This window comes from Podarcis erhardii (assembly GCF_964252035.2).
Source record: "Podarcis erhardii genome assembly, chromosome: Z".
NCBI lineage: Eukaryota > Metazoa > Chordata > Lepidosauria > Squamata > Lacertidae > Podarcis > Podarcis erhardii.
In genome coordinates this window covers 47,057,340-47,083,512 of record NC_138504.1, presented here as the reverse complement: position 1 = coordinate 47,083,512, position 26,173 = coordinate 47,057,340, and the positions used below count along the sequence as shown (strand labels likewise).

At 45.0% G+C, this 26,173-nt stretch overlaps 1 protein-coding gene across 1 annotated transcript in view; it reads left to right on the top strand.

Annotated features, from left to right (window-relative positions):
• COL27A1 (collagen type XXVII alpha 1 chain) overlaps nt 1-26,173 on the top strand; it is a 253,068-nt gene that overhangs the window by 73,143 nt on the left and 153,752 nt on the right. The window contains exons 10-12 of the mRNA XM_081846708.1: nt 2,674-2,718; nt 7,389-7,442; nt 10,215-10,259. Of these exons, the coding sequence (XP_081702834.1) occupies nt 2,674-2,718; nt 7,389-7,442; nt 10,215-10,259 (144 nt within the window). The remainder of the gene's footprint in view (nt 1-2,673; nt 2,719-7,388; nt 7,443-10,214; nt 10,260-26,173) is intronic.

Genomic DNA, 26,173 nt, shown 5'->3' with positions numbered 1-26,173 from the left:
AATGCAGTTGTTGAAGAAGCTGCAGAAATCAAAGTTCTCTCTTGGAGGCAACTATAAAAGGAGCATCAAAGGCTTGGCCTGCACTGAACCCTAGCTGTATGCCAGCCTATGTTGCTGAAAAGGGTATGCAAGCTTTTAACTGACGCTGGTCATTCTGAATGGGCAGGAGATTGTGGAACTGACTTTCAGATTCATACCTGACACAGTGCTGTCACCATCAATCAACTGTTTTCTTTCTTCGTTATTAATAGAGAAATCCTGGCATGTGTCACAAGACTTTCAGTTGTTTTGGCCCGTTGAACGTTCCTGTAAATAATAATACTAAATATAAATAAGTAAGCAAGCAATGTGCCACAATGTCCACTTATCCCTGCATGGCTCAACAAACTTTTCAAAAAGTTTATTCAAGGCACAGCAATAGAGGCCATGAGACACCAAGAATGCTTTCTCCCTGTAAGTTTCCAGCTTTCTCATTTGTTTGATGAAACGTTCTGTCTAAGCCAAAGGTTTGTGTGCTTTTTTCAGCAACAGAAGCTTATTCAAAGGGGGGAAGGTGCAGAATAGCACTGTTTCTTATCCTCTGGGACCAATATAGTACAGCTGCCCACACTAACCTCTTCAGTCTCAGTTATGTTTACTTTCCTTATTCGGTGCTTTCATTACTTCTTCTTTTGGCAAGTTTTGGTTTTGCATCGCAGTGGAAAAGTTGGAAGCTTTGGCTTCTTTTTGGTTCAGGCGTCGGAGGCAAAGTTGTTAACTTTGGCCTGATGGCAGAAACATACAAACAAACATTTTGACAGTGGGATCTGGGTTTATCTTTCAGAGCTTCCTGAATTGGAGGTGATGGAAGTTGGAGGTGGAAGGAGATCGTTCAATTTCATTTAGTCTGGCAACTGGCATAGAGTAAATAACCATGGAAGTTTATTATAGGAATGGGAGAGAAATCTGTTTCACTTTGCATTTTAGTACAAGCTCACCTAATTTATACCCCCTAAGCCCATGAGCAACTGAAACAGAGCTGTCCTTTGAAATTCACATGTGTATGAACTTTGTGACACAGCTTGCCACAAAAAAAAATGTGCATATGATAGGAAACGGTGCACAAAAGTACATGCAGTAGTGATGGAAACATGAAAAAATGCATAAAATAAGGGAATGGCTAGCAGAAATGTGCCTCTTGCACAAAAGAATATCCACACACTGATGCAAAACTTAAGGATGGAAGAATAAGAGGAGGAGAGATCGAAATTAATACATTTTTCCTATTCCCTAGTCTCAAATAGGAATATTTTATTTCAACAGTGAGAATGGATGAGCTTTACATTTCCAGACAAATAGTCCTTAACCCTTATTCATCTTGCCAGTTTTTTTTATTTACCCCTTGCAATGATACAGAAATTGAGATTCTCGTAAGTTCCTAGTCCTCATGAGTTCTGCAAGTCAAACTACATGGTAACATGTAGTGTGCAGCTATGCCTTTGTTTCATCTTTAATTGGTTGCAGGTATGGGTGGATAGATGGGTGGACATTGTTGGGAAGAGGAGGCTTATTCCCTTTCTCTCCAGCTCCAACTGTGACTAAAATCCCCCTCTGAAACACGCCTCTAAAGTTGGGGTTGCCAACATGGTGCTCTCTAGATGTTGCTTGGCTGCAGCTCCTATTAGCCCCAGCCAACCAGGCTAGTGGTCAGGGGTAGTGGGAGCCACCACTAGAGGGCATGTTCACACCCCCAGCCGCCCTGTAGCCTATCCAATAAAAGGACATCAGTTAAAAGCCATTGAAAAATAGAGGTTTTTAAAGCCTTTCAAAGCCTCCCATTAGGGGAGCCCAAAACATCTGGTGAGCACCAGGTTAGGGAAGGTGGATGTAGGGCAGCAACACACAGGTCTCTGGTTTCACAATTCTAAGCTTGATACCACCCAACCCCTCCCCTATGACAAGTCCTTTGTGAAGGCAGCCAGCCTCCTCCATTGCCTTTCCCACAGCAGCTGGTTTCCAGAAGTCTCCTGCTTCTGAACCTACATGCTCAGTTCTTCTATTAGAGCTAAGCATTGGCCATGGGCTTAACTTGCCTCTGTTTACCATCAATATCACATTCCTGTAATTAGGAAAACCTCTGCACTCTCACCCCCACCCCCCAAAAAACTAATTTGACAGAGCAGGGTTGAAAGTTGCTGGCCTGGGATTTAAGCCTGGCTTTCCATTACCTTGTGATAAATGCAGCTGATAGCTCCTTAATATATTAGCACAGAGGTCAACCTGTAGCCTGTACATGTGCGTGAGCAACTTACTACAATCTGATATCAACCAGCCTTTGCTTTTTCCTTCTTGCATTCAGTCCACTCCTCTGTTGCAGCTGAGCTGCTCTGGAATGGAGTAGAATTAACTATGAGTTCTGTTTTAAAATGTGAATGCCTGCAGAGCCATCTCCCTGTAACAATTAGGGCATTTGTTTCCGGAGGCTTATTGTGATGATGATAATTCTTCCCCTCTGAATTCCTTCCTAGCTATCTCTTGGACTGCCTCCTAAATTGCAAAGAGAAGCCTCTGCTTTGGAACTGTTTGCAGATGTTTGTGTGTGTGTTTGTGTATTTTTAAAAAAGTTCTAACATGTCCACATTTATCTGTCTTTCTTGCTTTGCTTTGCTTTGTTTTTCCCTTCTTGTGTTTCAGGGTTTACCTGGACCTGTAGGAGAACCTGGTCCAAAAGGCAGCCGGGTAAGTGAGAGAGAGCCTTGTTTATACATTTCCACTGACATGGACGAGGAGGGAACCAGTAGGCAGTGGTGACTGGGACCCACTTGGACCAGTAGGGTGAAAGGCAAGTGAGCCAGCAGTAGGTGAAGCCGGAGCCAACAGATTCTGGTGTCCTTCCCTACCCCTGCCACCCCATGGTCCTCCTCCCTGCCCTGCTGAGCTCTGCACTGAGCCTAAGGAAGAGAAGGAAGCTGACAACCAACACTCTTCTTTGAACTGACTGTAAGTTGGAAGGCAAGCAGGTGAGGAGGGGCTGAAGCACACCTGTTTGCCCTAATGGACCAGCCTTCACTCGCTCCTATAACTTCTGGAAACAGTGAAGAACAGCTGCTAAGGAACCCCTGACAGCAAAGTGGCCCACTGCACAGCAGTCCTGGCATGAATGGGAGTAAAGCACACATGTAAACTGGGAGCACAGGTCATTGCCAGGCTATAGGGCTCTGGGTTTTAAATGCCTGGGCCAATGAGACTTGCTCTCCTGGAATGAGGAGCAGCTGGAACTGACCTGCTTGCCCTGGCTCCTGCCTGCCAGCAGCTGCTGCAAAAGGAAGCAGTCCAAGGCTTGCTGCCAGGTTTGTGTGGAGCAGTGGGTCTGTGTCTCAGCAGCAAACGTTACCTTCTCCCTGAACCAGCCTTGCCTGTCCTATTGCCTGGGGACCTATTGCTTCCAAGTGTCCATGAACTGCTGTGAGCCTGCTTGTTGGCTATCAGTATCTTCCCAGTCATTCTGCCCTGGCACATGTTGGGGGCTGAGCCAGGCCCAGCCTCCCTTGCAGCTGTCCTGCCCTTGGCTTACTGTCCTTAGGTTTTGCAGGAATTGCCCATGGTTGTGCAACAGCTCCTGGGCAGGCTGGAATTCAATAGCAGTGGATTCACTGGGTGGGTGCGTGTGTGTGCAGGAAGGAAGGTCTCAGCAGATGCCTCTCTTCCACTCTTCCTTGCTCTGCCTAATCAACTCTTGCATAGGTTTCCCTGCTGTCTTTGGCAACAACAAATCCTCAAGCAGCATGTAACTGACGTGTGGAAGAAGCTGGGTGATGCCTGTTGGGTTCAGCCTGTAGCTAAGCTCCAAGATGAGATGCTAGAAATGCAGAGGTTAGGCTCTGTGGTGGAACCACCACCCCTGCCCTGTAAGTGGAAAACAAGCACAGCAAGGCATGCCCAGCCCATGATATTCCGCTGCCTGAGGCAGAGGACAAGACGGCATGGCCTCTTCCCTCTCTACCCAATGTACAGAAGCTGGCTGGACTGGTGGCTGAATGAGAGTTCAGCACTGGTGGGTGGGATAGGAGCTTACATTGCATCCGAAGCAGCAGACTAGTTTAGGGCCCCAGGTCAGGCCCTGTGGCAAGCCCTGCTACAGCCAGGGAACTCTCGCTGCTGTCTCTTAGCATCTGTCACCTGAGGCAGTTGCCTCACTTTGCCTCCTGCCCTGAAGCAAAGAGGAAAGTACTGCCCACCCTGCTTCCCTACGGAGTTAGTTTACTACTTATAGGGAGGGTATGTCTCCCACCACATAGAAAAACATTCAAAAGGCTCAAAACAAACCACCAAAACAATGCAAAATGCATAGATTGGGGGAGAAAACCAATCACAGTTTAAGACAACCTTAAAAAGCCTGCACAAAAATGACAGAAACTACCAAGCACAAAACTAAGTCACATTATTATAAATACTGTATTTCAGCCTAATTTAAATCCACTCATTAAAAGCAGCAGGGAAGAAGTGGGGTTTCTAGACCCATTTAATACTATGAAGGAGAGGAGCTTGCTTAATGTCCAGGGGAACTGACTGCTACAATTGCGGGGCGAGACCCTGTTTCATGAGCCTGTCAGCCTGATTGTCCTCACAGGCGAGCACCTGAGCGGGGTCTGTGAAGAAGAAGATTGTAAAGCAGGGGAGGGGATCCTCTGGCCCAGGAGACAGGATGTGGCTCTCCAGCTCTGTCTGAACTCTTGGAACTCTTCTCTGTCCACAGCACTCACCAGCCCTGCAAAGCGGCAGAGCCAGGATTTGGGGGGGGGGGGCTTTGCCAGGGGGAACAGAACCTCAGTTTGCTATGTATTTTTATCAATTTTTTTTATTTAGGGTGTGTGTATGTGTCCCTCCGTGCCCCCCCCCATGTACACCCATGGCCCTGCATCACACCTACCTTGAGTATCTTTGGTGTAATTGAACTGCTGGCATGTGGCCCTTGGAAGGTTGTCCAGAAGGGAATGTGGCCCTTGGTGCAAAAAGGTTTATCACCCCTGCCTCAAAGTACGGGCTGTTTGGCCTAACTGAAGGCGGTCCTGCATATTCTCTCTCCTTTCGCTTTGTTAGGTTTGTAGGATCCAATCTTTAGATGTTGATTAGACAGATTCAGTGGCCTGGTGCAAGGGTAGAGAATTGTTTTCAGCTCAACTGCTGCATACCAGTGGTGGGTGGGAGCAGAGGAAAAGGTAGGTGGATCAACAGATGCAATTTTTACCTTTAGTGCAGGCTACATTTCAGGTGTGCAAAAACCAGGTATTTCTACCTGCACTGCACCCCACACAGCTCCATCACCTGTCCGAGCATGCAAAGGACGTGAGCAAGTCTCAAAGATGCCATCAGGTCAGCAAAGCACTTGAGCAGACAGCACAGGGCAGGGACCAGGGAGAGTCCAGAGGGCCATGGAGAGGACTGGAGGGCCACATCTGGCCCCTGGGCCTGAGGCCCAGTACCTTGGTTTAGCAGGATAATGAAATGGAACTTTCATGTTCATAGGCAGTCTACCCCTGACTGCAGTTGTTGCAGTAGCAAACAACCTGGGAAGTCTTGGTCCCCCGCTTGGGTTAGGTGGACTTTTGGTCTAATCCTGAAGGGCTTTTCTAGTGCCAGAGCTTAGCTTTGTAAGGAGGGAGCTACTCAAGGGGCCAGATTTTGACACCTCTGCTTCTAACAGTGAACCAGCATCTTGAACCCACATGCAAAGGCCAACACCTCTGATGCACAGTAGTGCTTTGTGTCCTCACTTGGGCTGGCTCATCCTGACTGTTCACTTTCGAGAAGCTTCTGCCTCTTTTCCATTCCATCCTCCTCTTCTTCACTTTTATTTGAAAGAAGCAGAGCTCCGGTTAACTGCCTCCTACTCTCCACTGCAATTCTAAATCAACATGAAGCTCTGAGCCAATAAATCCATCTCCCTGGTTGTCATGTGCTCTTTTTCCTTGTGAGCAGTAAATGCTACCAGCTGGCTCTCATCACCGGGAAAATTGCAAGCGATAAACAAAGGTTGACCCCATCAGTGGTTTTCATTCTTGTACAAGGGAAGAAGGTGGGGGAAGGGGCTGATCGGCTGTTTAATATCCTGTAATGACAGGCTGCTCCACAACACAGCCTATCCCCCAGCTGTCCTTAAAAAAAAAAAGTCTGATAGAGATAACAAACACATTTCCATCCTCAAAGAGTGAGGGGGCATTGTCATTTTAGTAGTTAGTTTCTGAAAGAGAGAGCCAGATGGGCGGGGTATAAATAAATAAATAAATAAATAAATAAATAAATAAATAAATAAATTATTATTATTATTATTATTATTATTATTATTAGTTGGGTGAATGAGAAGGAACTGGAGGTGGTTGGCCAGGGTTAATCTGCAAATTGGGTATGGAGAGAACATTAGACATAGGATGGAAGAGCCTCTGGGTTTCCAGTGTTCCACATGTCATTGTGAAGTACATCTACCTGCAGTACAAAAAAGGCATTTAACCCTCAAACTCAAGGATGTGGGTGAGCCCTATGGGAAAGGGCCATAGCTCAGTGTTAAGATAATCTGCTTTGCACTCAGAATGTCACAGGTTCCATTCCTGGTATCTCCTGGTAAGGTGGGAATGTCCCCTGTCTGACGCCCTGGAGAGCTGCAAGAATCCTTGCAGATGATAAACTGCTAGACAGGCTAGTGGTCTGACCTGGTACAAGGCAGCCTTATATAGAATCATAGAATTGTAGATTGGAAGTGACCACAAGGGTCACCTAGTCCAACCCCCCTGCAATGCAGGAATATTTTGCCCAACACGGGGCTCGAACCCTTAACCTTGAGATTAAGAGTCTCATACTCTAATGACTCAGCTACCCCAGCATTTCTCATACACGTTGTTGGTGCTCCGAATCGCATCATCCCAGACCATTTGACATGCTGGCTGTGGCTGATGGGAAACCCAACAACTTCTAGAGGGCTACAGACCTTCCCCATCCCTGCTGTATTCTCCCTTGGTTCCTGAAGGTCTTAGTTATTTCCTCCCTGGTGGGGTTGTGACACAAAATGCCAGCAGCAGAAACTTTTGCACACACACATAGCTAACCTGGATCGAAGCTCCATTTCTCCCAGGTCCACCCTGAGCCAGCCCAGGTAAGGCCCTAGCTGGCTGGTGCCTTCCTTCCTGGAGTCCTCATGGTCCCTGGTGTGAGGGTATGTGCCCTTGGACTACATCGTGGAAGCCAGCACCATGCAGTCCATGGGCATATACACTTGCCCCAAGGTTTATTTCATCACGGCTTCCCTGGACCAGCGCTGGAAGATGCTTTACTTGTTCCCAAGGGACAGGACTTGATCCCAACCCACCGCATCAGAGGAGACAAAATGCTCTTTGTTTTTTCCTTTCCCTCCGTAGGGGTACATTGGACTGCCAGGATTATTTGGGATGCCCGGTGCTGACGGAGAACGAGTGAGTTTTTGCCTTCTTTGTGCCAAAACTGCTGTCTGTCTTGTCTTTCTCATGTTGTCCATGCCATTGTCTGTCTTGGCGGCTGCCTTGATCTTTTCTCTTCTTTGACAGATGCACATGTTGCTTTGCCTGCCAGCCCAAGACATTTTTCTGCATGAAGCACAACATGCTTGTGCCCCAGAAGTCAAGGTCCATTGTACCCCAAAACAGCCACATTCCTGTGGCATTTGAAAATCCCGTAAATGCCTCTGCCTTTCTCTGGCATTTTATAATACTAATTTAACCTATTTTATTTTATTTCATACTGTGTTTTATGCTTTTAAAGCATAATAAGTCACTTAGAGGCCTTTTATGTAGCAAGTGCTAATTAATTAATAATGGTCACATTAATTTATATTTTATTATGATTACTATTTATTGTTGCAATTACTCAAGTAATTTATTATGGGTAGCATTCAACTAACTTTTATTCAGAGCAAACCAAATGGAATTTATGGACCTAACTTACTCATATTAATTTCCGTGGGTGTACTCTGAGTAAAAGTTGAATACTACCCTATTGATTTATTATTAAGTGTATTTTTTATGTTTCTAAAGTTTTGTAAGTAGCTTAGAGAATTTTTACATAGCAAGCAACTTATAAATTGAATAAATAATAATAAATAATAATTATTTATTATATGATTTATTATAAGATTATTATAGATCTGATTTATTATCAAACAGTTTTATTAATTTATTTCCCATTTATTATTGAATAAACAACCCTTTCATGTCATTCAGAATCAGCTGACTGAGACGGTTGTCTCTCTTAGCCTAATGGAAGGGTTCACACTGGTATCTTCTATTGTCAGCCTCCGCTAGCATTTCATCCAATGTTGTCTCTGCTATAAAGAAAGTGAGGAAGAGCCAATTATAATCTGCTCTGTGATCCCCAGATGAAGAGCAATATAAAAATTTAGTGGCTAATAATAATAATAATAATAGGCAACCAAACCAGAGCCAGGAAATGTTACTCATTGGAACCTTATTTCCTATTGTTCACTGAAATGCACTCTCTCTCTCTCTCTCTCTCTCTCTCTCTCTGTGTGTGTGTGTGTTGGAGGTGGGGAGATTTTATTTAAATTTCATAGAATCATAGAGTTGGAAGAGAACACAAGGGCCATCGAGTCCAACCCCCTGCCAAGCAGGAAACTTTATTGATGAGGAATAAATTTAATAATGGTGGCTTCTATTTCCATCCTATAAACCCCACAGATCATTGGTGAGAAACATCCAGCACAGTTGGGAACCCCTCACTGTGGCCAAATTCTGCCCAAAGTGAGATGTGCTGCCAGCACTGATCACCTGATCAGCACTGGTGCTAAGTCCCATTGGGACTGGCTGCACTATGGAGTTCCCCATCAGAAACTTTCTAGTGCAGCCAATCCCTTGCTCGTGATGGAGTTTTCTTTGCAGCCCAGTTTGAATACAAGCTGGACTGCAAAGGGGAAACCCCCCAAAGAATCAGGAACACATTTGGGGTGCACTCCTAAGTCCCCCCCCCGATTGTGGGTTTGACAGCGTCATAGTGTGTGAGTGGGGCAGCGGGGGAAGGGGTTTGCCAAGAGGAGTGGTCCATACCTTACCATGTTCTGCCACCCCACCCTGAATTTTGCCCTCACCCCTAAAATTCAGTGGGGAGGTTCGCCCTCCCTTGCCCCATGCCTACCCCATTTGAAAATGAAGGAGAAAGGTGCTGCATGGAACATGGAAATGTTATGGTTACCATGTATAAACATGGTGCGATGTATCACTTCTTTTCAAAACGTGGTGAGCCAGTCCTGCTGTGTGTTGGGGCCACCAGATTTCTTCCCTTCCATCACCCCTCCTGGCTTATTTTTCCAAAGAAGGCTCCCGTCAGCATACGACAAAAACTATATTGTACAAGGGAAATTCCATAACCCAGATGCACCTGTGTGAGGAGGGAATTCCACATCTTAGGGATGCCACAGAGAAGGCCTTCTCCTGGGCCTTCCCCACCTGCAAGCTTCCAAGGGCAGTGGAACTAACAAGAGGGTCCCCACTGCCTATCTTAACACCTGAGGTGGGGGTGGGGGCTGTAGGGAAGGAACTGGTTAGCGCCTGGCCCAAGGCTCAAGGCCAGACAGGGATTTTGAACCCGGGTCTCGCCTGTCCTAGAATTAATAGCTCTTCCCCATCAACACTGTGCCCATATGCCCAAATGAAGCCCTTTTCTTCCTGCACCGCATCCATTTCGTTGGCAAAACCTAGAGGACTCTATTGAGAAGCAGATTCTGGAAAAGTGTGAGTGTGCCGTCTGCATGGATGAGGGGAAATTTGGAGCCGCTGATCTAATGCTTCTGTGTGTCACCAAATAGGAAACATAAACAGAGTTTCTTGAGCAAGTCTTGGCTTCGGCTTTCGTTTGGTTCCAGACCAGTAGCTTAATTATTCCTTCTGCTAAGCTATGCCTCAGTTTCCTTGCCCTGGGTGTGTGTGTGTGTGTGTGTGTGTGTGTGTGTGTGTGTGTGTGTGTTTCCTCAGCCTAAGTGATGATCCTCTTCCTGCACATTTCCTTGCTTTTGCAGCTGACAGCCAGCGGCTGACAATTTGGCCCATAATAATCCTGCAGTTGATTCTGGGGTTTTTTTTAAAAAAATATTATATTAAAAAAATCCCCTTTCTCTTTTGATTTGGACTTTGTGTCTCCTTCTGACTTCCACCAGATGTTAATACTTTTTCTCCCCACCCCCTTTGCTTGTTTTCTAGGGAATCCCCGGAGTTCCTGGGAAGAGGGGCAAGATGGGTAGGCCGGTAAAGTTTTTCTTCGTCTACTATGCAGACTTTGTTTTAAACAGTTTAAAAATGGGAGTGGGACGGTGGAGGTGGGAATCTCAGACAGAATGTGTTTTTTGCAGGGAGGGAATGGTTGGTTGTGTGTCATGTTGTATAATGGGGCTGGGAATGTTGCAAGTCTTGTTTGGTTTTATAAAGGGCATGTCCATATTTTCCAAATGGGGCTCTGCTGCACCAAACCTCATTCTGCCTTGAGTCAGCCCCCACCTACAACCAGCCCAGGGGGTTATGCATCCTCTCTGTTTCTTCCTCCTCCTTAGCCTGCATTGCTCCTTGTAGAGGAGGATGGGAACAAACTAGGATTAAGCTTCCTTCATGTTTTCAGCCCCATTCCCCAGTCTCAAGAGCAGCAGAAGGTGCTGGAGGCAAAACCAGAGCTCTATATTCAGCAGGAGGAATTGAATTTAGCTTGAATTAAAGATCTTATTTCAGCAAGATCCATGGCCTGTTTTTCGATCCCCAGCTTTCCGTGTGGTCGGTTATATTCTTGGTCCTATATATTCTTGTTGGGTGAACAAGTTCAGAAAGTTTTGTTTTATTTTATGTTATGTTTGGTTTATGTTATGTTTGGTTTAAAATAGTTGGATGAACTGTTTGATATCCTACATTTTTGTAAATCACTTTGAGGCAGTGTTTTTTGTTGGGCGGGGGGTGGAAGGGATGGATAACTGCCCAAGGTGATCATGATGATGGAGCTACATAGAAATAATTGGGAGGGCAGCTAGAGCATAGTCCTGAATTTTCTTTTGCAGAGTGGCATGTGTCATATGTCATATGATCAGAGCTTTTCCCCCAGCCAGAATTCACTGGAACTCAGTTCCAGCACCTCTGAGGTGGGCGCCATTGCCACTCTAAGAGAACGAGGGAGGTGTTCATAGTGAGTTCCAGCACTTCTTTTTCTAGAAAAACAGCACTGCATATAACTGACAGGTGGGAATTTGAGAAATCCTACACAATCACACTGCCTCAGTGTATTTTTCTCTTCCTTTTTTATAATAATAAATTTTATTTATACTCCGCCCTGCCCGGCCGGAGCCAGGTTCAGGATGGCTAACACCAATAAAATCACAGTAAAAACATGATGGGGGGCGGGGACGAAAAAAACCAATTTAAAATACAGATTTAAAATGCAGATTTAAAATACAATTTAAAATAACCAATTTAAAATACAGGATGCAGCCTCATTTTAAAAGCAGCCAATAAATCAAGACCATAAGGGGAGGGAAACATAAGGGTCAGACTGAGTCCAAACCAAAGGCCAGGCGGAACAGCCCCACCCCGTCTCCCCAGGCCAAACTCCCCACTTGTCACGCTTTGTACTGTCACTAAGTACTTTTGCCTGGCAGGAATATGTGCTTAAATTCTGGTATTGCCTCTTGCCTATCTGCATGGATTTGTGAGCAGGGTGTAGAAACAAAACTGGGGTAAGAGGTGAAGTTAGCATTTGCTGCCCCGCCCTTTTTTTCCTCTGGCTCCGCCCACCACTAGCATGTGGCCCCTGGAAGGTTTCCCAGAAGCGAATGGGGCCCTCAGGCTGATAAAGGGTTACCTACCTCTGTTCAATGAAAAAGAAAGGATTCACAGGGGCGGGGGTGGGGTGGGAAAGGAAAATAACAGCATCTGCCAAAGTTAATGACAACTGGTTACATCAGAGGCGAACACAACTGTAAAAGAAAAGAAAAGAAAGATTGGAGAAACTCTCTGACTCAAGAGTAACTAAACAAGGCAACGGTTGTTAGGTAAGGGGGTCTGGTCAGAGTTTCTGAAACAGTTTTACATACATTGTGCCTGCAAACTCAATCTGTTCCAGCTGTTGTTTTGACTTGTGCAATCTTCCATTGAAAAACGCCATCTCCACCCCCCACTTTTTAACAGCATTTGTTTTTATTTTCATAAATGGAGTTGTATTTTCCCTCTGGGGAATGGTGGGATTTCTTTTGCAAATATATATTCACGCTGAAGTCAGGGTTTTCATTCTTCTTTTTCTTCTTCTCCTCCTCCTTCTCTTCCTCCATTAATAAAACCACCCACAATTACTATCTAAAGCCATAACATGGAATTAAAGTAATCCATGACAAATAATTTAAATTAATCTTAAATTTGCTTGACCTTGCATAATTTCAACAGAAAGCCTGCTATGAAAATGCAGTCATGCATTTTGGATTGTGTGTGCTAATTGTCCCTCCTGGATCAAGCTTAGCAGGAAACAGCCCCATCCCCCAATGTAGCAGAATGTAGCAGAAGCTAGATTCTCTTAGCACTGATTGGCCAGTACCTATGCCAGTCATGAATGCCATCTTCCTGCTTCTTGAATCTGTAATTGGACCATAAAACAAACAACAAAATCCCAATGAAAAAACAACAACCAAGTGGATAACCGTGCCAGGTGTTTGGTGGGTGGTAGAGAAAAGAGATGGGAGAAGTAATAAAACCAAAGATTTTGAGGAATGGTTATAGCTCAGTGATAGAGCATCTGCTTGCAAACAGAAAGATCCTAGGCTCAGTCTTTGGCATCTCCAGTTATTGTTGTTGTTTAGTCGTTTAGTCGTGTCCGACTCTTCGTGGCCCCTGGACCAGAGCACGCCAGGCACTCCTGTCTTCCACTGCCTCCCACAGCTTGGTCAAACTTATGCTGGTAGCTTCGAGAACACTGTCCCACCAGCATCTCCAGTTAGATGGCTCTAAAAAGGATTAAACAAATACACTTAAGACAAGGCCATTAGTGACTGCCAACCATGATGGCAGGCTATGTTCTTCATTGTTGGAGGCAATATGCCTCTGAATACCAGTTGCTTGGAACTGCAGATGGGGAGAGGTATTACTGTGCTCAGGTTCTGCTTGCAGGTTTCCCATTGGGGCATCTGCTTGGCCAGTGAAGTAACAAGATGCTGGACCAAGTGGGCCTTTGGCCTGATCCAGCAGCCAGGCTCTCCTGTTCTTAAACTGGGCACCGAGTCAAATCTCCTGTTACCTTGCCTCTGTGTTTCATCTGCAGCAGGATACATCACTGTCCTCAGTGCAACTCCTTCTAGGGATGATTTCTTCCATGTCAGCTTATCAGCGTTTTCTTCCTGTGACGGATCTCTTGAAACATCTCTCTCTTTCCCTGGAGCAATGTATACACAAGCAGAGGGAAGGATCTAAAGCCAGATGTTTATACATCCCTGCTCTTGATTGCTGTAAAATCTCAATAGATGGAGCAGCGGGCTCTTTGTTTGCTCTATTGTACAATTGGGCCTCCTGGAATGATGTAAGAATGTAAAAAGATTAAAATAGACGTGCTGGACGTGAGTCAGAGGTTGAAACTTTTCCAGGGCAGTTCAGCTCAGTGGGGACATGAGAGGAACATGATGACTCGGTCTTGGAAACAGGACTTTGATGAGGCTTCCCTCGCCCCCACCCCCACCCCCACCCCACCCCCTGTCTCCTCCTCTGCAGTTTCCCAGTGCATCAGAACTGCAGCAGATAGGAGGAATGTGTGGGCAAAGCAATAATTCCTGGGTGAGGGCAGAAGCAGTATGTGAATGAGAATCCTGTTTATCCTGCTCTTTGATGTGCAGTGGGAAATCCTAGGTGATTTTTAGCAGTTTTTTCTGAGATGCCTCTGGATTCTTAGCGTGTCATTGTAAAAAAACACCACCATCCCATTGTCATCAGCGACTGGAGACAAGTCATTAAAAAAAATCATGTTCAAAAAAGAAGTGGAGAGATGCAACAGCCAACATAGGCAGCACTCAATCCTTCGGCAGAAGCACTGAAGACCCCAAAATGACAAGCACATTAGATGACTTCTCCCATACTTCTGTCTCTACCAGCTGTAACTCATAGAATCACAGAATTGTGGGGTTTGAAGAGACCCTGAGGGTCATCTAGCCCAACCTCCTGCAATGCAGGAATCTCAGCTAAAGCATGCCTGACAGATGGCCACCCAACTTTTGCTTAAAACCTACAATAACGGAGAGCCTTCTGAGGGAGTCCGTTCCACTTTCAAACTCAGTGGTAGGGAATCTCCCTTGTAGGCAGGAGGTCCCATGTTCAGGCCCTGGTGTCTCCAGGGTAGACCTGGGAACAGCTCCTACCTATAATCTTGGGGTTCTGTTACCAATATTGTCAGTGTAGTCAATTTGCGCTAGATGGACCAGTGGCATGACAGAATAAGGAAGATTCCAGTGTTCCTCCTGCCACACTTGTGACCATTATAGGTGTATGGGATTTATTAGACTTAGGGTGACGATGTATCATCAATTTAGTCTTCTATTTGAAGATTTACTTGAAGGGATGTCTGGTCCAAGCCCAGTTTAAAGACAAACAGCTCCAATAAGTATTAGGGGCTTTTCAGTTTAAAGAAATGGTGAATAAGAAGAAACATGATATATATCTTTAAAATTATGCAATCTGTGGAGAAAGTGTATGGGGAAAGGTTTTTCACACTTTCTCGCTCTCATAATATTCAGACTCAAGGTCATCCAGTGATGCTCAGGGCAAACAAAAGAAAGTACTTCTTCACACATTTCGTAGTTAAGTGGCAGAATTCACACCCCCAACAAGATGTGGCAGTGGCCACCAACTTGGGTGGATTTAAAAGTAGTAGACAAATTTGTGGGTGGCATGAGTAGCAATGGCTTCTAGCCATTATGGCTATGTTCTACCTCCAGGTTTGTAGCCAGTATTCTGGGAGTTGCTGGGAATCACAGGTAGGGAAGAATGCTGTTGCATCTGGCTGGCCACTGTGAAAACAGGATACTGGACTAGATGGGCCTTTGGCCTGATCCAGCAGCTCTTCTGATGTTCTTAAGGAGGGAGAGCAGGAGGGGCCTTGAAGTTGCTCATCTGGTAGAGAGCACCTGTCTAGCAGACTGAGAAGGCATACAGATCACCTGGTCACAGTCTTTTCCACTAGGGTAAGAGAGACTATATTTCTATTTTTAAACTTGCATATAGCTGTAGAAATTAGCGTATGCAGATATTGTGCAAATCACTGTCCTCTTTGATCTTCTGCTTTGTGGTAATGGGTTTCTGCTTCTTTTTTGGGGGGGAATGCACATATGGTTGGGCTTGTTCCATATGAATGGGCAACAAAACAGTTTTGAGGACTCCTCACTTCAGTAAGCTTTGCATCGTACCCATTAGTATGAGGATGCCAACCTGAATGGCTAGATCCCATGAGATCTGTGGCAAAGAGAGCCTAGTCATTCCTCTCTTGTGGACTGGCTTTGGGTTCATTCATGATGAAAATGTGCAGAACCCAAGGCCCAGGGGCCTAATGCACCCTCTGGGCCTCTCTATCTGACCTTCAGGGCTCTCCCCAGGGCACAGGCCCGCCCTTGCCACAACCTCTCCCCTGGTGGGTGGGTGCGCGCACATGCGCGCATGTGCATGCATGTATTCATGACTCACATGTAGAGATGTGAGAAGGCAGTGATTTCTGTTCTGGCCTGTCTTTGTCACAATCCACACTGTTTCTCTCCTTTTCTGTTCTACGATATGAAGGAGACATCAAAGCAAATGTAAACATACCCTGCTTCCACCATTAATTGTGTATCATTTGCAGATTAAAACAATAGCAATGTGGACGGATCCCAATTTTATTCCTTTGACTTGATTTCTTTTCCTGACCACAACGAGCACAGGACGTGCAGCAATTTCTTCATCCTTTTCCATCAGCATTCTCTGACAATCCCTCCTTGTGTGTCATTTCCTATATGTGTTGGAAAACCCCTTCCCAACCCTATGCCAGTTCCAAAGGGAATTTTCTAAACAGCAGGACTGTGCACCAGCAGCCCTTAGCTGGGGGTAGCAGGAGCAATCTTGAGCTTGTTAAGTTATATCATGGATATAATAATGGAACACACCTGTGGCCATATAAACAAATAATTACAAAGATGAATTGGGAGGAAATGGTCCTGAAATATTTATGTCTTTAGCTTGGGGGAGACAAAAACTGTAGCAACAAACAGAACCAATCTCCCGTCATTACTTTTCAACTTCTGAAAAGTTTTTTTTTTGGGGGGGGGGAGCTTTGTTTATACGGTACTTAAGCAGTTCAAGTCCCTTCTAGTCTAGCTGCAGGGAATCTTTTTTTAGCCTCCAAGGCCACCTTCCGTTAGGAGGAATCTCCTGAGAGCTGCATTTCAGTGGGAGAGAGGCAAAAGTGGGTGGGGCAATTGATGTGAACCTTAAGTGTGTACACTAGGCTGCATTCAAAAATTAATTCATATGAAAGTCAGAGGCTTCTTCTGCACAGCTACCCGGACATCTCCCCATCCAGGCATGCAGGAGGCATTATCATTCAAGAATGCATTCCAGCCAGGCAAAAGTCCTTAAGGAAGGATTTCACAGGGGGAGTCCTGAGGAGTTTTGTTGGAGAATTCTGATGAAAATGGAAATAGGAGCAGGTATTGCTAACCTCTACTTATTTATCCTATGTTCAGGATGGAAATTAATCCATTGACTGTTGTTGTTGCTTTCAGTCAACAAACGACATGTTGTTGATCATGTTTCCGCCATGTTTGCAGTGTGCTTCCTTTGCAGTGAGATGAATGGGGTGGAAGAATGTAATGGTGATGTAACTGATGCAATTAATTCATTTCCGGTCAAATGAATAAATGGAAATTAATAGCAATTAAATTGATTAATTACATGTTATGGAATTTTGACACACTGGACAGCAAGGTGGATAAGGTAGTTTTTGGCAGAATATGAACTGCAGCGAGGGAGAAGCAATGCTGCTTGCGGCAAACACAAGGCAGAACGGAAAACGATGGCTTCTTATACCTCTAGTCCTGAGGGCCACATAGAGGGGGCCTGAGAGGTGTCCCACTGCTGCTTCAGCCCTCTAATGGCTCTGATAATGGAAGCTTTTATTTCGGACAAAGTGAAAAAGCATAACTCTTGCAACTTTCACCTTCAGTTCTATGTACTTTTCAATGGAGAAAAAGGCAACCACCCTTACCACCTCATCAGCAAGGGGGCAATGAGTGTGGTCCTGCTCACTAATTTCAGTGAGCCTACTCTGAGTATGACTAGCGTGGGTACAGCCCATAATATAAAAGGAAAATATATGAGGAGGGGAAGCATGTCCTTCGTTATAAATTGTCCTTGCTGAGAGGAAGGTTTTTTTAAAGTTTATTTTATTCATTTTTACTTTTATATCCCAGCTTTCCTTCAAGAAGTTTGAGGTAGTGTATGTCGCCCCCCCCCCCCAAAAAAAATTCTCCATTTTAGCCTCACAAGAATCCTGTGAAGCAGGTGAGACTGAGAAAAGAAAAGAAAACTGGCCCAGGTCATCTACTAACCTTCATGGCTGGGCTGGCATTTGAATTCCGGTCTCCCAGGCCCTCCTCTGACAATCCAACCATTATATGGGAAGTTTTTAATGACTGATGCTTTAATGTATTTTTAATCTCTGTTGGAAGCCGCCCAGAGTGGTTGCGGAAACCCGGAGCAGGGTACAAATAAATCATCATCATCATCATCATCATCAACATCATCATATCACCACTGGCTTTCTACAGGATTACAAAACTCAATGAGCTTTAAAAAGTGAAAGAAATGTGACAGATAATCATATTGTGACAGATAATCATATTGAGGTGGGAGTGGGGGCTGTGAATTGATCCTGAATGTGGCCACTGTTGGTTTCAGACCAGGCAAAAACTCCCTTGAGCTTCTGCACTACTTCAAAATTCCTAGCTGGCTGTGCCCTATTCCACCCTGACCTCCCCCATCCACTCTGGCAGGGGGAAAGAGGCTTCTTCTACTCAAAGAGCAGCCCGCCAAGAAGGATGCAGCCAACATAAGCTTTAGGGGCTGGTTGTTTATTTTATTCATTCTCCCTCTATCTCCCCCACACTAAATATCTGCATTAAATGAATCCTGAACTTGATTTCTCTCCCTCCCTCCCACTTTGTTAAAAAATTGTTTGATTTGCAAATTATGCGCCCTTGGGGAGCATCTACTGGGCACCAGCTCACCTGGCTGGAGCCAGCTGGCAGGCACCGCCTTTCTCAGACAAGACCAGAGGGTTGGGTGGCTCGAGGAGCGGCAGGATTGAGCCAAAAGGAAAATAAAAATCCTAGTTTTGGAGAAGGAGCCAAATGGCTGGAAGGATTGCCAGGACTATTTGAGGCTCCTGCCAGCTAACTCTCCTTTACTCTAGCGGAGAAAAGAGTTTTACAGAACCTGAGTAGCTGGGGCTCTGCTGCATAATTGTTTTAGTGGAAGGCGATAGTTCACTTTGTTGTCATTTGTACAGTGGTTTCGCACTGGACACATGGGGTCCATGTCGCAAATTGTGATCATCCGCTTTCCCCCTTGCTTTCAATGCAAGGCAGACAGTATTTTTCATGGCTTATCTATGGCCATTGTTCTAGGAAGCTCAGGAGGAGTCTTCACAGAGGCAGTCAACCTTTGATTATCACATAGTGGAGAAATAATAATAATAATAATAATAATAATAATAATAATAATAATATACCCCACAAATCTGGCAGAGTTGCCCTAGCCACTCTGGGCAGCTTCCAGCACGTATAAAAATATAATAAAACATCAAACATTAAAAAACCCTAATACAGGGCTGCCTTCAGATGTCTTCTAAAAGTTGTGTAGTGATTTATCTCCTTGATATCTGATTCGAGGGCATTCCATAGGGCGGGTGCCACTGCCTCGAAGCCCCTCTGCCTGGTTCCCTGCAACTTCACTTCTCGCAGTGAGTGAACCACCTTGGTGCTGGACCTCAGTTTCTGGGCTGAGTGATGGTGGTGGAGCTGCTCCTTCAGATATACAGGACCAAGGCCGTTATGACTTTAAAGGTCAGCACTCAGCAGCCACTCCCAGTCACCAGTCTAGCTGCCGCATTCTGGATTAGTTGTAGTTTCCAAGTCACCTTCAAAGATAGCCCCACGTAGAGCACATTGCAGTAGTCCAAGTGGGAGATAACCAGGGCATGCACCACTCTGGTGAGACAGTGCACAGACAGTTAGGGTCTCAGCTGGCATACCAAATAGCACTGGTAGACAGCTGCCCTGGACACAGAACTGACCTGCACAGCTGTGAGTCCCCATTTAGGACCAGGGAGTCCTCCACCCCCATCCACCCCCTGCCCCCCAGAAATAGTACTTCTGTCTTGGCAGGATTCAATCCATTAACTATCATCAATCCTCTCACCGCCTCCAGACACATAGGACATTCACCACATTCACTGGTTCTGATTTAAAGGAGGTAGTGCTAGGTATTATCCGCATTCTGGTGAACACTCAGCCCCAACCACCCTGATGATCTCTCCCTGCAGCTTCATATAAATGTTTAAAAGCACAGGAGAGAGGACAGAGCCCTGAGGCACTTCACAACTGAGTGCCCAGGGGTCCAAACACTCACCCCGCAACACGGGACACGGCCCAGGAGGAAGGAGCGGAACCACTGCATTACCGCCCCTCAACTCCCAACCCTCCTAAATGGTGCAGGAATATACCATAGTTTATTTATTTATTTTAATAATTTTTATTAAGTTTCAAATTACCAAATTAAACACATCAAACCAATTAGTCCAAATTATAACAATACATATCATGTAATCGAATTATTTTCCAAATTGTAAATTCTTTTTGTGGGGGGTACCCATGTTTCTTGATCGGCAGGAGTCCAATCCTCGAATATTTTCTGCTGCTTTCATATTAAGAATGATATTTCCAGTCCCCTCTTCTCAATCCTTGTCACAACTCATTTTCATTTCCTTCACCTCTGAATTGCTCTGCAAGTGGGTTGAAAAAAAAACAGTCTTATTTGTATTTCTGTGTGGACTTTGTACTGCTCTCTCGTGAATTCCAATAGTCCAGGCCTTTCCGCTCGAGCAAGCAATCGCCATCTTGTCGTTCCGATGAAATACAATCTAAAAGCTCACTCTTTAGCTTTTCCGACCTGTTGCATCGTAAATTAGTCTTTTTCCAGGAGGGCTGCCCCTTCCAGTTCACAATCTCATCGAAAGTAATAAATCTTCGGCTCGCCCTCCCCAAGACAAAACTTCCTGCAACACAGGTCTCGTATCCAATCTCCATTCTAACTGCGTCACAAAGAGAGCCCTTCTTCTTTCCAAATCCTTTACAGAGTAAAACCTTTAATTATATTATTCCCACACAGTTCATTTTTAGTCCCATTTGCCAATTAGTTGCTGTGACGGATCTTCGGGGGGGGGGGTTATTAGTTAATCACATAGAGCAAAAAAGATAAAAAGTCATTCCCCCCCTTCAGTTCCGTTGCACTCCAATCCACATACCAGCTTGTCTATAGTACTTTGATGTAATCTTCTGTCTCAGTCTTCTTCGTTTCAGTGGTAAAATTGTTAGCAGATAAAAACCTCCTGCCTCTCTTGAAGCATGTGCGTTATCTTTCACCAATTTTTTTCTTATAAGTAACGCAACTAGTTTCACTCCTGGAAGTAGCTTCGGAGGAGTTCTGAGACCTGCCAAGGGTTGTGCACCCAGTGCCTCACCCCCTCCTTCTTCCGAACTCGGGGGTGATTTATGGCAACAGCGGGTGAAAACTGCATCTCTCCCCCCTGGAGAGATGTTAGGGAAACTGATTTACTCCCCATAATCAGCCTCTAATTACCTTGTGTGAGCTGGATAAATGTTAATATCCGCCATCTTCCAAGGCGCCCCTAGTGGCCCCTGGAATATACCATAGTTTATGGTATCAAAAGCCACTGAGAGATCCAGCAGAACCGGGAAACAGCTTTCACCTCTGTCCCTAGCCTGCTGGAAATCATTGACCAGTGTGACCAAAGCAGTTTCAGTCCCAAGATGGGGGCTGAATTGGAAGGGATGCAAATGGCCTGCATCCTCCAGATGGAGTTGTTCAGTGACTACCTGCTTAATCACCTTGTGCAGGAATGGAGTATTTGATACTAGGCAATAACTGGCCATAATGGTCGGGTCCAAATATGTTTTTCAAAAGATGAGTTTAATAACTGCTTTTTTAAGTGGGTCTGGGAAACACAGAGCTCAATGCCCAGCCCAGCCTGGCTTGCTTTTATGAGCTGGGATAGGCAAGGATCAAGGAGACAGGTAGTTGGTTTCACTCGTTTAAGCAGCCTCTCCACATCCTCAGAGGTAACAGGTTGAAACTGATCCCACTGAACCTGACTAGACAGAGCTCTGGCACTTTCCCACCATGGCCTTCCTACCATGGTGGAGTCTACCACTTTCCAAATTGTATCTGCCTTTTTTATTTTTTTGCAAAATCATTACAGGAGATCTTGGATTCCTCACCAGGTACCGATGTTGAAGGTGGTTCTGTTAGACTAAAAAACACCCGAAAGAGTCTCCAGGTGCTGTTTTCCACAGATGCAATAGAGGCGCAAAAAAGGTCCTTTTTGCTGTTGCTATCGCCACTTGGTAGACTCGACATTGAGCTTGTATTCAGTCCAATTCAGAACAAGTTTTTCACCACTGGCACTCTAGCTGTCTCAGCAATTGGTTCATTGCCCTCAGTTCCAGGAAAAACCATGGGGCCATCTGGGCTCCATGTAACTGAAGAGAGTACTTAGAGCCAAACAGTTGATAGCCCTGGTTAACTCCACATTCCAGCAGGCCAGAAGCGAATCAACTGAAAGGCCATCAACATGGGAGAAGACATCCCCCACCACTCTCTGAAAGCCATTTGGATCCATTAAGCAGTGGGGGGACCATTTGAATCAGTCCCACCTCCCTGCAGTTGCACCTGAAGAGCTGCAGAGAAGTCTAGTTGCACCAGGAAGTGATTCGACCATGGCACTTCTTTTGTTCCACTGGAACTTAGTGTCAGATCACCCACATCCATAGAGGTAAACACCAGGTCTATGGCATGTCCATGGCTATGGGTTGGAGCAAACCTTTTCAGGGACAGCCCCATGGAGGCCATACTTTCCATGAAGTCCCTAGTGGCCCATTGTAAGGTTGTGTCATCATGGATGTTAAAATTCCGTAGGACCACTAGACTAAGTGTCTTCAGGAGAACACCCACCACAACCTGAAGCAACTTGGGCAGGGAATCCTTGGTGCAGTGGGGAGGTAGATACACCAATAGGAATTCAGTATTGCTCCTATTGCCCAACTTCCACTTAGAAAACTGGGTCTTCCCAATAGGATGCCTGGTGCAAGCTAATGATTTCCTAAAAATCACTGTAAATGCCCCCTCCTGCTCACATGCTCTGGGTTGCTGTGCGTAGGAGAAACCTGGTGGACGAGCAGTGGCAAGAACAGACCCATCTGGCATGTCTAACCAAGTTACACATGCTGGGTCAACTCTTCCATCTATGGTCAAGTCATGGACGGCAGTGGTCTTGTGAATCATTGACCTGGCATTGCACAGCAGCACCTTAAGGTAATGTGGGTCACCCTTGTTGATACCTGTAACCTTCTGGTCAGGACCAGACCTGGAGGCAGGTATGGTCTTCAAACAATGACCAAACTTGCCTCCTCGGTAATAACATGGTCATTATGACAAGCAACAGGAGTCACCCTTTCCATGATGTGCTGTTTTCATGCACAGTGTACTGGATTAATGTCACCTTTAGCATTTTTTTAACTTGGAGAAAGACTGTTGTATCCAGTGTAGCACTAAATTAAAGTCAATTAGCAGTGTACTTGGCTTGCTCCAGCAGAATCTTGTTGCGCAAAAAAGTTCATGAATGGGTTGCCAGTTAATTTTGTTGCACAATAGATAGCACAGTTCATTGTGCCACTAGTGTCCGCTAGTGCAGCTATTGCGTTGGATTCTTCTGTTGCACAACATTAAATCCCATCCGTCTATTATCTCAAGGGAAAGGTGGATACAACTCAGATTCTTTGAAGAAAATTTAAGATTTAGCTTTGAATTGAAGCACAGATAACCGGATGGAAATAGTTCCACTCCGTTCTGTTCTGGTCAGGCCACACGTTAAGAGTACTTTTTTCAGTTATGGGTGCCGCATTTTAAGAAGGGAGCTGACAAAGTGTAGCACATTCTGAGATGGGCAGCTGGGATAGATGTTGCAGAATCTTGAAGAAAACTGAAAAAGAGGCAGAAAATTGCCGCAGTTTACATGTTCATCTGTGGTCATGAGAAACCAAGTTAATGCGATCTGTATTCGTTTACATCATTGTTTTTAAGTCTGTAAATCCAGTTCTCGTCCTGCTCAGAGTAGACCCATTGAAATAGACATAGCTAACTTTGGTCATTTAATTTCAATGGGCCGACTGAGTAGAAGTTAACTGAATATGACACTTTGTCACCCCTTTACATTGAAATGAGTGATATCTGCAGACCCTGTTCCGTTGGAAGCATTGAGAGTTAGTTGATCATCTGTACTTGCAATTCATGCTGTGCCATTTGCCTGCATGGTTTGATTTCAGACCAGGAGGGGAAAGGAAAATATTTCACCTGATGTCAGATGATTGGTAGGTGGGCAGCTCTGCCTACCCATCCAAATGGCCCCTGAGTGTTGGGGGACTGAAGCATCTGGACTGCCAGCTATAAATGCCCCCCAGCCCCCCAGTCTAGGACCAGGTTTGGACTCACTTGGCTCATTGTGCAAACTGATCTGTGCTGCACCTCTTTATTAAATTTTCTGCAAGATGTAGCAAAGGCCACCAACTTGGATCGTTTAGAGAAATTCATGGAAAATAATGCTTTGTGACACATTCACTGACGGAGGCAGTATACTTCTTAGTACCAGTTTTTGTTGGCTCAGTTCCTACTTATTGGATTTCCATTGGGACTTCTGGTTTGCCACTGGGAGAACAGAAAGCTAGACTAGGTGAGCCCCTTTGGCTTGATCCAGCAAGGCTGTTTTTATGTCCCCAATTGTAAAACTTGAGCCAAACATTTAGTCACGTTTGATCTGGCAAATCCACAACTGAACCTTCAGCTCCCACATGCTCTGACTCCTTTGTCTCATGCTGTTCCTCCTCATAATCCAGATTGGAAGCTGAACATCTCTGCACATTTCTCTCACCTCCTTAACCCCTTTCTTATGTAATCCTTCAAAGGACTTCTGCCCACAGCAGAGTAGATACTTTTCAGTCTGCAGGATCTGAATTTCCATGACTTCACTTGTTGCGGAAGAAGTTTCCCATGGCATGCTGCAATGTTCAGCTGTAGGGGACACTTGTCTCTGGCTCCTGGGGAGACAATTGTATCAGTTGGAGTTTTCTAAGAATTGATTACTTACTGACAAATGGGCAAATTAGTGGCTGGCTTCGCATTACTTGCAACTAAATTATGTGAAAGTGTAGTTGATTCTTGCATAATGGGTTGTAGGCTTGACTGTGTGCTGATTGATGACTTGCTGCTGAAGTTGTCCAACTGGCCTTAGTCTTAGTTTCTTTTACACATGATTTTTAGATTTTATTTTTACTTACAACTATGACATATGCATATTTTATGCTGTCTCTTTTTGTGATCACCCATGGTCAATAGAAAATGAATATCAGCTGTGGTTATATCTGGAGAGAATCCTAATGGCAGTTATAGTTGTTGTTGTTGTTATTGTTGTTCTTATTTCATATACCACTTACTGCCAAAGTAGACTTCTAATCAGTTATCAGGTATAAGAAGCAGTGACCCAAATATTAAAATATAATCCATGATTATAATATGCAAGAAAACTGTCCTGTTAAAACAAGAATGGAGACGGCTCTATGCTCCTATATTGCCAACTTCAGCTCTGAATAAAATAAATCTGTTCTAACCCTCTGTCTCAGGGATGGGGAATACCAGGCTTAGGGCTAAATGCGGCCCTTCAGGCCTCTCTGTTTGGCCCTTGAGATCCCTCCCAGGCTATACCTCTGTTCTTTCCTGTTCGGCTCCCTTCCTGGGTGCTTTTGCTTGGTGGGAATGTGTCCTTGATCTGTGAAAAGATGCTTGCTTGGATGGAGGTCTGAGAGAGAGAAAGAGAGAGAGGAAACCCCAGGTTTTTTTGTAGCCATGCCCATTTCTCCACCTACTTAATGCCACTGGTATATGGCCCCTGGAAGCTTGCGCATGAATTCCCTTAACATTACAGCCTTAAAATGCACCCTGATTGAAAAAGTATGCACAAGGTCTAAATTTCAATAGGGTGTGTGTGTGTGTGTGTGTGAGAGAGAGAGAGAGAGAGAGAGCGCGCGCGCGCGCACGCTAGAACAGGATGTGGAGTTGTATGTGAAGTGCGGGTTCTAGGTCTTTGCATTTACACTAATTTTAAGTTCTTCCTTCCTCTTTTAGCAATGAAAATGGTCATTATAGATCCATATTTTCCCTTCTCTTTTCACAGATTAGAGACAATGTTTCTTCCCTGATTTTCCCTTTCCCTTTAAAAAGTCAGCTCTCTCTCTGTGTGTGTGTTTGTGTGTGTGAATAGGTATTAGTGTGTGCAGATGCCAACAAGCTGCTTGTGATCATCTCTCCCCTCAATGCCTTGGCCAATGCCACCTTGGAGCCCAGTTGGGAAGCTGCATAGTTTTCCTGTTGCTCAGAAGCAAAATACAAAAGAACGGATGTGAGATGTCTTCTTGCTAGTATGGGTCCCACTCAGCAGGAGAAGAGCAAACAATACTGAATTGAAATGTTCGGAATGTTAGTGCCGTTTCTTATAATTTTTACAGGAAGGCCAGCCATAAATAGAGTAAATAAACAAGCAATTATGCCTTGATCTCTAGAGGGCCACTGCCAGTCTGAGCAATACTGAGCTATGTGGACCCAGTGGTCTCACTTGGTATTCCTGTGCCTGTATGTAGAGGACTGTTTTCTGCAAACTGGCCCAAGACATTTTGGCACCTTAGGTGAACCACAAAATGGTGCCCCTGCACCAGGGAAGGTGGGGTGAATGAAGATCTACATTGGGAACAAGGGAGAGAATCAAACCAGCCTTATGCAAT